Source organism: Ovis canadensis, chromosome 2 (genome assembly GCF_042477335.2).
Source record: "Ovis canadensis isolate MfBH-ARS-UI-01 breed Bighorn chromosome 2, ARS-UI_OviCan_v2, whole genome shotgun sequence".
NCBI lineage: Eukaryota > Metazoa > Chordata > Mammalia > Artiodactyla > Bovidae > Ovis > Ovis canadensis.
The window spans coordinates 85340493-85352558 of record NC_091246.1 but is presented as its reverse complement, the minus strand read 5'-3'; the positions used below and the strand labels follow the sequence as shown (position 1 = coordinate 85352558).

The window sequence follows — 12066 nt, the reverse complement described above, 5'->3', positions numbered from 1 at the left end:
CATGCCTGGCTGGGATTTGATTTTTAACCCAGCACTCCCCAAACTTGGGAGCAGAGCCTAACTACTTTGGCACTGCAGTGTGCTCATAAATGACTACATTAGGTTCTAAATTTTGATTAAACATTCAGTAATTAATCAATGGTAGACATGAAGCAGTTGGCAAGGTCCAGAGCTGCAAAATGTTTAAGACATAAAACATTACGAAGTAATTAGAATATGCTCCTTCAAGAGAAGGATTGCCTTCAATAAAGAGGTAAATGATAGCATCCTGCTTATTGTGGACGTAGGCAGCCAGAGCAATATGATAAACTGCTGGAGATACACATATCAGTAATCATCCACATTATTAGTGCCATTAATCATAATTCCAAAAATATGACAGCAGCAGCCAACTTTTTGACCAATTTCGCTTCTGCCCGTTGGCCATTATAACTTCGCTAATAGACTGCAGAGCTCCTGTGCGTGGCAGTTTGCATTGAGAATGGAAGGTTAATTATATTTGAGCTGCTGATTTCTTCTCTCCTTGGAAAAGGCTTAGCACTTTGACAATCCCAAGAGCTCACTGTTGTTAAACCAGTAAAAGTACCTTATTGAAATTTTCTTTGTTGGTCAGGAACGAGGAGATGTTTCAAATGAGATGCGCCAGGCTGGGAAAGCTGCTAATGTTTCTTGCTTCGAAGTGATCCTTGGGCAACAAGATGAAGTCAGAGGTTTCTTTAGCTCGGTTTGCTCTCGTTTCTCTTCGGCAGATGGGTAGAAATTTCTGTGGTGATACACCAGGTGAATCCCACAAGATGCGTGCTGGTCTCAGTATGTATATATAGGACTAAGAAGTTGGGGGAAGTGGTTAATGGTATTGGAAGCAATAAGCACCGCTTGCGTACAGAATTCTGCTTCTATGGTTATGCTTGTGTGAATCAGGGGTAAAAAGAATTTCCGAAAAATCTGAATGTTTCTAAACATTGGAAGGGAGCATAGTTGTGTTGCTGGTTGCCTAACTGAAGTTTTCCTGTTGGTAGTTTTGACACCATTTAACCAAAGATATAAATTAGATTTTTGTGCATTCTGCTTGTTCATGTGTCTTAAATAGTTTCATTTTCAACACAGAATTCTAGATAAGGCCGTAGCTCAATTATAATATTGCCTACAAAATCCTGTCCCTTGGGAAATTCACACATCCCTAATGCTCTCATTTTAAAAGATCACAAATTGTTTTAATGATATAAAACCTTCTTGGATAGTTAGGAAGTATTTCCTTTGAAAAAGATCTCCGAAAGAAACTGATGTTCCATGTTGTACACACTAGAAAAGAAAGCTTATTTTTAAATAGGAGAAGAAATTTGAATGTCAAGAGAAAAATGCATTCTTACTGCTTTGGAAATAGATATTCGGAACTCTTTGTATAAGATGGTAAAACATGGGATGGAAAACTGGAGAGTTAGTTCATCCAGCGGAGAAGGCGATGGCACCCCACTCCAGTACTCTTGCCTGGAAAATCCCATGGACAGAGGAGCCTGGTAGGCTGCAGTCCACGAAGTCGCTAAGAGTCAGACACAACTGAGTGACTTCACTTTCACTTTTCACTTTCATGCATTGGAGAAGGAAATGGCAGCCCACTCCAGTGTTCTTGCCTGGAGAATCCCAGGGACCGGGGAGCCTGGTGGGCTGCCATCTATGGGGTCGCACAGAGTCGGACACGACTGAAGTGACTTAGCAGGAGCAGCAGCAGCAGTTCATCCAGGGTAAATATACATCTCAAAATTGTAGCTCAGGTTTTATTCAAGTCCTTAAAAGATGCCGGGATGAATGGCTTTGCTTTCTCTTACCCAACAGTAGTAGTAAGCTGAGCACCATATGAGCTGCCTGATTGAGAAATTTTCCAAATGCTGTGAAAACATAATCCTATTCACAGTGTAACACACGTCTCACATTACAGCGCAACAGGTTATCTGTTGAATAATCAGCACCCTCGAGAAGCCTCGATGTGTCAGATACAGCTCAGAAGTAAAATGGTTAGGGAACAGCGTTGGATATCAATTCTGCACTTAACCTGAGCATCCAGCATAGACATTTTCCATCCACCAATCTTCCTTCCCACATGCCATCACCACATTAACATTTTTTAAGCATTCCACGGCAATGACAAATTGTTTTGTAGCCGTAGTGCCAGATTTAGTATGCGAGAGACACGTTCGCCTCTGCCAACAAACCAATAATTCTCACTAACATCTTCAGAGTTACAACATTTATAAAGTTGCAAAGTGGAGTAAACAAACCATCTGTTTGGCTTTTCCATATATGTCATGCTTTCTTATTAGCATATTACGATTCATTTAGTAAACAAATTTGGTGATTTCGTTCACGTCAAAGTTAGGTCGGAAGCTTGAAGATGATTAACATTCCTGGGACAGGCACATTAATACATTGCTTCCTCGGCAAAGTTAAATGGCTTCTCAGGAGAATCACCCCTTGTTGACAAGATGAGACTGTCAATTTGGTTTGCCTGCCACATTAGGGGCCGTAAGGGGATGGCAGGCTCTGAGAGAGGGGAGTCATGTAGGCAGCATAATTCACTGTGAATTGAGAAAAGAAGTCTAATTCTGATAAATGGTCGACCCCAATACATCCTACCTGTTATTACAACAGACGTGCCGTATCTGTGCAGTAAATTAGCTAAACCCCTAAAGAGTTTGGTGGGAGCTTATCTTCAAGTGAATAATTTGAATGGAGAGAGAACTGTCTGCGTGACCAGTATGGATGATTTGTTTTATATTGAAAGGGATTGAAGGGACTGGATTTCATACTTTTAATTTGTAAGAATTTGCTTAGCTTTTGTTTTTTGCATTTATCATGTACTTCTGTACTTTTGGGGGGTGGGAGGGGTTGAGCATTGTTCACTAAAATTTTACATTGAATTTCCTGAGCTGGGGATGGTTTTCAGATCTTTTGGAGAAAATCTTTAAATACTACCTTAGAGAGCACCTGCTCATTTTGCAAAAATGTATATACTATCAAAAATACCATGACTTCACAGGGCTATAAGTATACCACCATCAATAAATGGGAATACACATATTTTTGAGGCATTCAGGACAACAGGTAGTGTCATGGCAATCTAGATAAAAGAATAAATAAGGCACAGAAGTTTTAACTTTTCGTTTCTGTGGATTTAGAGAGCAGATTTACATTTCCGATCAGGAATATTGACTCAGTGTCCAACGATACACTCAAACCCAGCATCCAGATTTTATATTTTATATTACAGGTTGAATATAAATTTATGGATGCCCATATACATACATAAAAACACACGTACACTATATGTGGTTGTATCTGCTGTGTATACTGCACTGTGATCATTCTGGACAGTTTGAGGTGTGTGCATGTGTGTATGAAGTGGCAAAGATAAGAAGAAAAAATAAAGGCAAATGTTAGGTCAAAATGGAGCCTCAGTTCCATTTCACCTGGGGCACTGCAATTAATTATCAAGTATTTTGTTTCAGTTCAGTAAGTTTAGGATGGCTCAGAACTGATTAAGAATTAAGGTTAGATTGGGCTTCTTATGTAACCTATAGCTTGATACAGTTTGATGGCCACATTTTGACTTTCTTAGTCATGAGATTCTTATTTTTAAAAAAGTTCTTTGTATCTCAAAACCAAAGTTAAAATCGCAAAACATTTTTTCAGTGTGCTTAATTTTTTTTTCTTTTTATGGTTAAACATTGCATTAAGTTGAACTAGGTATTTGAACAAGCTTAGAAAGGGAAATGTGAGGAAAGAAAAGCTCTAGATAGGACTGACTTTCTGTAAAGGGGGTTTGCATTTATTTGATTGTTGGATTTGCTGTCTTCTGTGGTTGCATGGTAAAATTTTCTTTTTTCAACTGAGATATAATTGACTTGTTTTTGTTAAAGAAACAAAAAAAAGAGTGGCAGTCCACTTTAATCTAGTGAGAGTGCTCCCACCACGCATTTCAAAGAGTAAATCTGATTTCATGACCTCTTCTATGTCATATAAGCTTCATTACCTTTTGCTTTTAAGGGTGCTCTTAGTTTTCAAGAGGCTTTGGTAAACTCAGTACAGAAATAGTAGGAATGAGTGCAGAGGTCAGAAGAAACATTTGTGGTTCTAAGCATTGCCCGTTATAGGACTGTGTCATGCCCTAGTTATGTAGCAATACCTTGCACCACAGTGGGGTGTGAGAAGGTCAGGATTATCCTCTGCCATATTATCTGTGTCTCTTCTTAAATCTTTAGGTACATGTTTCCAATCTTGGGATCATCGTTTTCACTTCTATAATTTGTTTTGGGGAAAGTTTCTTTAAGACTCTGTCTATTACTGATTGAAGTCAAATAAACGTACTTTTAATTATGTCCATGTGCAAAGTATTGGTTGATCAAAAGTTAGAGTATTTCCATCAGATGTGATGGGGAAATCCGAATGAACTTTTTGGTCAACCCAGTATTCTATTTGAGCAGCAAGAGACTTGAGGTTGAATAAGATATAGTTTGTGTTCTTAAAAGTGAGCATCATGGAACTACATTTTGGCCTACTGTCTTGATGGGATCCCCAGTAAGATCAGATCCTTCCTCCCTCTACTTATCAACTTACCTTCTGTTTTCATCCATCTTTTTTTTCTCTCTAAGAGGAAGCTGCCTCCTCATATTGGTATTACCTACCTAATACTCAGTCAACGCACATAGAAACAGCTTTTGTACTGCTGACATTCTTATATAGTAAGTTCTCATACAGTTTTAGTTCATGGTTATTTTTTCCTCTTTTCTGGAGACAAATATTCAGAACATTAGGTTCATTTTCTAGAAAAACTCATCTCTGGAGAACTCCACATCTGTTCCTTTCTGGAGCCCTCCTGCTCCTTATTACAGACAGTTGCCTCCTGCTTCCTCTGCGGGGGGTCCTCCCATTTCTAGCATACTCTCTGGTCTTCTTCCACTTTTTGGAATCCTCTTCCTTGGATACCTGAGAGTCTCCTGGTGACTTCTTTCTGTGTCTTTTCATCTTCCTTTGCACCTGTCTAGGTTTTGCTGGTCCGTGTAAACTTGTAAGCTGCTGTTAACTCCTGGTCTCCGTCTCTTCTCCTCGGTAGTGTTTTGTGGCAGCTCATGGTTTGGACTGACTGAGTCCAAGTCTGTTAACATCAGGCGCTGCATTTTGTCCATCCTGTGGAGGCAAAGCTAACCTCCTGAGGTACAGGATCACGACTCTCTCAAGAGTCTCTCTCTTCTCCCTCCTCTTGCTTTGCCTCTTTCCACTCCAGTAATACTGGAAGTTAAGTTAGAATAGCTCCAAGCCCACCATCAGGAGAGTAAACCAGTAAGCTTTCCACCGCACGTTCTTCCTATCCCTACTTCTCGTATTTTGCATATGGTATTTAGGAAGATTATTACACAAAAATGAAATAGATTAAGAAATGAACATAAAAGAATCAATCCTCTTGAACTGTGGTTGCATAATGGAAATCGACTACCACGAATGAACCCATGTACTGAAGTTATGAACAGCAGAGCTAATGCACTGCCATGAGTTCATCTTTATTATTGCATTACACCTGAATCAATTGATAAAGTAGCTTTTTTTTTTAAAGGCAAGGATGGCACTTAATTGAATAAAAGTCAATGTAATTGTATTAGCAGAGGCCAACAGTACTGCTGACAGCGGAAAAGGGACACTGTTGAACCGAGTGCCAGAGCTGGTCTACACATTTCTGCACATCATTTGGTTGACAGATATTGAGGGCTGGTACCTCATCTAATTAGATTACGGATTTCTATTGCTGTAAGTGAGACATGAAGAGAAACATCTCTTCCTGGTAACACAACAGTGGAGATGTGTAATTTCACAAGTCATCTCAGGGAAGATGTGTCCATCTGGGGATCAGTGTGTCCTTTTGTCAATGTTAATTTATTCTTCCTTATTCAGTGTGTCTTGATGTGACTGCTGTATGTCTGGCTGCTGTTTTCTCAGCAGTGAATCTAGGAAGCGGTAACTGCAGATGTGTGAGAAGCAGCAGAGTTCTAGATTAAAGTCATCGCAAAATGTGTGTTTGTGAAATTAAGAAAGGGAGGGGAGGGTGTTAAAAATAATACACAGAGGGGTAGGATTTTGCGAGCTGCTTATGGTTGGCAGGTTGTTTTATCAATGGAGTAATGGTACATACTGTAACTCTATTTCCACGTTCTTGTAATAACTCTGGTGGTGTCATACCCACATGTCAAGGGGAAAGATTTCTCAGTAGGCATTTCCTGCACTCTGCTTAACAACCTGCATTTGGAATCATCTGCCATCTGACACCAAGGAGACGGGGCGCGACTGTCAGAGCAGGGACCCTGGGGACCACTTCTGTTTATCATTCACATATCCGCAACACTGCATGCATCTGTATAGAACTCGTTTATGGATGACGATGATGCTGTGAATTTGGTTTAATTTATGACTTTTGGATGATGCGGCTGATCTGAAAATCATCAAGACAGCATATGAAATGATCGCTTATGACAGAAAATGATTTTTTGATCAGAACATTTTAAATCCCTATGTTATTGTTTAAGTTTTTTTTTCCAAACCAGATGTCTAGAATGTGAATTTGTTTTCTCTCTCTCTCCTTCTCTCTCTTTTTCTCTCTCTGTCTCTCATTCTTGCTTTCTTTTGTGATCGATTTAGCAAAAGATTAGAAAGCTGATCTTATTATCACAAGGTAAGCTCAGCCGTTCTAAGTGCAGTGCAGAGGGGGCCGCCACCCCTCTGCCCCTTCAAACCCAGAGTGCTAATATATTGTCTTGTGTGGAAAGGTGGAACGTGTTTCCCACCTTTCTTGTCTCTGAGGCACATACCTCTCAACCATCTCTAAGAAATATTAGCCACGCTCGTCACTGAATGGTGTGACTCATTTTGGATTTTCCATACTTTTTAATTATAATCAGCAGGTCCGTCAAACTTGATCCAGGCCATTCTAGGTCATTTCTATTATCACAATTAACTTCTCCAAGATGTAGAGCTTCCACTATTATTGAGAAGCTTTTATGCATCTGTATTTATTTATTGGTTTGCTTTTTGGAAGGGTAGCCTTCAATTTAGACACTTGTCAAACATAAGCCTTTGCAGGTGGAGAGAGGTATATGCCCAAGGGCACTTTAAAAATAAATGGGGGATGTAAATACTAAGTCAATGTTTTCAGATAGATAATAACCTATCAGGCTTTGTAAATCATGACATCCCTATGGATGCTCTGGAACAAATCTTGGTTTTTTTTTTTCTTTATATATATATACAAGCAAAGCACTCAGTGAGTACAGTGTAAGTTTTGCTTGCCTAAGAAGTATGGATTCCAATTATTAAAATGGAGGGACCATGTGTTATTATTGTGCTTGAAATTTTTTTTTAATATTTATCGTGTGTGGGTTTTTTTTCTTTTTTGGTCCCTTTTCTTTTTTTCTGTTGGGTGTGATTTTTTTTTTTTAATGGGGGGGGTGGATTTTATTTACTAAGCCAACTTCTGTTTTTCACCTTTTCTTAAGATTAAAGTTTACAACTTGGAATTACTTGAAATATTATTTTTAACTCTGAAATATAGCAGCTTCTGAAGATAAATGTATTTTACTATTAGATTTAGCTGATCTCCCAAATCATTCTTAAAAAGGGGATTTATATTAAAGATAGTGTGTAACCCTATTTTTATTAAATAAACTGCTAACCTTTTAAGCTAAATTATTTTCTTAAATAAGATGAGGAAGATGAGGGGGAACAAGTTATTATTTTGTCAAGTGAATTCTAAATTATCTAAACCATTTACTTTTTTTTTAAGGAATCCTTTTCATACCTCTTAAGTGTTTGCTGTAGAAAAAAGGGGGTTTCTGTTTGTAGGTAAATTCAAATTATTTGGACAAGCAGAAAGTTTCCATTTGTTTATCATATTCAGTATATTTTTTCAAATCTCTGCTGTGAGATTCTCTGCAGCTGATGCTGCTACAGAGCGAAAGGAACAGAACAATCATTCAGAAAAAGGTGCGTGGGTTTGCTTTCATCCTTCCATTGAGGACTTTCACTCTTATAAAAATTATGTTAATGAAGAGCTCCCCTTATTGCACTCCCCACTGCCACTTACTCCCTAATCCTGAGGATGTAGGAAAATGCTTGCTTTTTACGATAATGTCATTAGCAATGAATGCGCTTAGGTGATGCCTGGCGGAAACTGAATCAATTTTAAAATGCTCTCTTTTTTCTCGCCCTCTCCACTCCCTGTACACCTACCCGCCCCCCCCTTCCCTCTTGTTTTCCTAGACACAGTGCCAACATAAATCTGCATCGTAAACTGTTGACCAAAGAACTCGATGACATGGGCCTGGACTCATCACAGCCCTCCCTTAGCAAGGACCTCCGGGATGAATTTTTGATGAAGATCTATGGTGCCCAGCACCCCCTGGGGCTTGACATCAGGGAAGACGCCTCCTCTCCCGCGGGGACGGAAGACTCCCACCTGAACGGGTATGGGAGGGGCATGGCGGAGGACTACATGGTCCTGGACCTGAGCACCACCTCCAGCCTCCAGTCCAGCAGCAGCATCCATTCCTCCAGAGAATCCGATGCCGGCAGCGATGAGGGGATTCTCCTGGACGACATTGACGGGGCGAGTGACAGCGGGGAGTCGGCGCACAAGGCTGAGGCCCCCACCCTCCCTGGCGGCCTCGGGGCTGACGTTTCAGGGTCTCTGATGTTCAACAGCTTGTCCGGGAGCACTGGTGGGATCATGTGTAACATTTGCCACAAGATGTACAGCAACAAGGGGACGCTGAGGGTGCACTACAAAACCGTGCATCTGCGAGAGATGCACAAGTGCAAAGTCCCCGGTTGCAATATGATGTTTTCCTCTGTGCGAAGCCGGAATCGGCACAGTCAGAACCCTAACCTCCACAAAAACATTCCCTTCACTGCAGTAGATTAGCCTCAGAACGGACACTACAAATGCCAGCTCTCACCAGACGGCCTATGTATCTGAACTGCCATAGTCGGTGTGTGCTTGTGTACTTGGGGGAGGGTGTGTGTGTGTGTACACACACGTATACCTGTGTCTACACACACACACACATTTTCTTTAGATTATAAGAAGATAAACACTAGGTGCTTTTGAAATTTTTTGTCTTTTTCCTTTATAGTTTTGAGAAAGAAGTCAGATCTTTAATTTAGAGGTGAAACAAAGTACCCTTTAAATACACATGCACACACATATAAAAGCGTGCAACTAGCCCAGACTTTGACAGAATAACAATTTTTGGTCCTCTCCAAAGAGATGATTTGTTGTACCTATGACTGTTGCCTGCAGAGAGATAAAGGGGGGGGGGGAACACAAAAAAGGAACTTCTTATAGTTGTCTTTTGTGAACTTTAAGGTTTTGAGAGAATCTTCATTTAGAGCATGGCAGATTCACCTGTAAATATTTAGGCTTCAAAGGCCAATGATGTAAAACAATTGTATTGATGGTTGTTTAACTCTTTTGTTTAATTTTTACAGTTACATCCAGCTGTTAGATATACAGGAAAAAAATAGTTTGCTGGCTAGCTCTATTCATTTATGTTAGCATTAATGCACATTTTTTAAGGAAAAAAAAACATGGTCTTGTTTTTACTACCTGCTAGATATAGTGATAAAGAGGTGCTGGCATGCCTTACAGCACAGATCTGATTTTTTAAAATGTCCTGTACTAGTACATAAATCCAGTCATGCACTTTTTTTCATACACTACAAGGGGATGTGTAATATCCATGCTTCTTTTTTATCCTTAAACTATTGCCATACTTCAAGTAAGTGTCTTTTTTAAAAAATTCACTTGTATAAAAATGGTCTGGTCAGTATAGGGCACAAATGCCAAACAAAAGTATTAGTGTTAACACAAAACTGCCAACTTTGCACAAGTTTCCAGAAAAGAAAATACAATTAGTCACTCAACATAACCACAGGGCCAATTTGTCGGCCACCAGAAAACCGCTTTAAAAAAAAACACTTGGTGATGCTTTCAAGTGCCGAATGTTATTACAATCAACATTGTATCCTTCTTGCTTATATGTTAAGTTACATAAAAGGAAAACAAAGTGATGCGTGTGAAACAGCCAAGGCATTTATTCTTTAGAGGCAGGATAATATTTCAGGATACAAAAGCCCAGATTACTCACTGTGGAGCAAAGCTGAATACAGTGAAAGAGCTGAATGCTCATGCGAAAGGACCTGACCCTTCTCCATTAAAAAGAAGGAAAAGTCTGAACTGAGTGGGTCTGTTATGTGGCTGTGTAATTTGTCACAAGTACTGCAGTAGTACTATGATTCAGGCTGGTTTGATAGACAAAATCAAAAGACGTTTAATGGTAGAGGCAGCAGTACTTGGAAGCTTTGCAAACATGTGCTGAACTTGAACTAAGCAATACTCCGTTCTGAGCAGCCAGAAGGGGGTTTAAAACAGGATCTCTCACCGTTTAGTGTTTTGCGTTTCCCCACGCGATTTGTCAGAGAGAAATGAAAGCAAGCCTGAAACCAAGCAATCGAGAGTGAGAAAGAGCAGGGAGAGGATTCTCCAAACCTTTTTTGTTTTGTTTTATTTTGTTTCCGATGTTTACACATGTTGCCTGAGCTGGTTAACCACATCGGCAGCCTCAGCTACCACAACATACTGACTAAATGATGATATTTACTCAGATTCAATCTGCAGCCAAAACCATTAGGGTGTGCATTGCAGACAGTGTTTTGTTGTCTTTTTTTTTTTTTTTAAGTGGAGGGGGAAAAAGATAAACAAGGCATATTTTGTCGAACAGGACACAATAATTTAAAGAGAATGTATTTCTTTTCTGCATTTAAGGGCCTCAAACATTTCTTTCATCAGTCTAAAAGTTAGAAATACTCCCTTTGTCTTAACTTTTTAATGGCATTTCCATTTTTCATACATTTAGTAATTATTTTTTTCTAGGTTCACATCAGCATTCACTTCCGTTAAATTTGCCAAAGGAAACTGTTAATATGTTTCTCTTGTTATTATTCCTGTAGGATTTATTGTACCTCAGTATTTATTGTTTCCAAAAATAAGCATCATTAGTTGAGGCTTCAGTATTTTTGTGTGAAAATTTCAGAAACAATGGAATCTTAACATAAGCTAGATGTGTCTAGCAGCTTTATCTTTTCATCTCCTTCAGAGGATGCTATGGGGTTCATTTAATTTTTCATTTGTTCTACAGTGAGGAGAGACCAAAAGTATTTGCAGTACAAAAGAAACTATATCAAACACTATGTTTTAATGACAAATGTTTACGGTAAAAAAGCTGAGGAATTAGTGCTAACCATTTTTGTTTTTCTTGTACCTTTGAATTCCCCAAAGTCTTAATTGCTTTATTTCAGTGTTGTTAAACTGAATAGACAGAGATGTTTTCCTTTGTTTTATACCATATAAGACTCTGTACAGTATGTTTGTGGAAGATTGAACTAGAATAATGAAAATTTGTTTGCAAACATTTTGGTCCTCTTAGCCTTCTCTGTGTTGCGCTATTGCCCCATTAACCAAATGGTTTGATTCCAGAAGGGTGGAAAAATATTTTGTTGGTATCCCAGCAAAAGATTATAGAAACGCTAGCTTTACAAGTGTACATAGACCAAATGACACTTTTATGAAATAACACATTTTCAGCGATTTTTAACAATTACACTCTCAGTTGAGATATTAGAACTCAGCTTGTACAAAATCAGTGCTTAGTCTGTTTAATGTCAACTGAAAGGGCAAAGAGCCCTAATGAGTGAATTACATAGCTGTCAGCAGGTCACAACAAAGGAACCAGGCTTAGAACAAGTGTTTGTTACTCACCACAAACCAGGCTGATGTGGATAGCCAGTTAGAATAAGCCCAGAAGTAACAAGATTCTCAAGCAGAATTTCCATTGCTCAGAAGCATGAATGTGTTCACCTGCCTTTTGTTGGAGAAATGACCATGAGTCCTGGACAACCTGCCCTTTTTAAGTCTCTCCTCTCTTTGCTACTAGTTTTGTGCCTCAAGTGCCCACATGTTATGGTGGCCTT

General features: G+C 39.3%; 1 protein-coding gene across 6 annotated transcripts in view; it reads left to right on the top strand.

The window, feature by feature from the left end:
* Positions 1–11507, top strand: part of BNC2 (basonuclin zinc finger protein 2) — a 481226-nt gene extending 469719 nt beyond the window's left edge. For 4 of the 6 annotated variants that reach the window (XM_069576625.1, XM_069576623.1, XM_069576628.1 and 1 more), the window contains one exon: positions 8299–11507. In XM_069576625.1, the coding sequence (XP_069432726.1) occupies positions 8299–8959 (661 nt within the window). In that variant the 3' untranslated portion in view covers positions 8960–11507. The remainder of the gene's footprint in view (positions 1–8298) is intronic. The other 2 variants (XM_069576626.1, XM_069576624.1) reach the window with 1 other exon arrangement.
* The last annotated feature ends 559 nt before the right edge of the window (positions 11508–12066 follow it).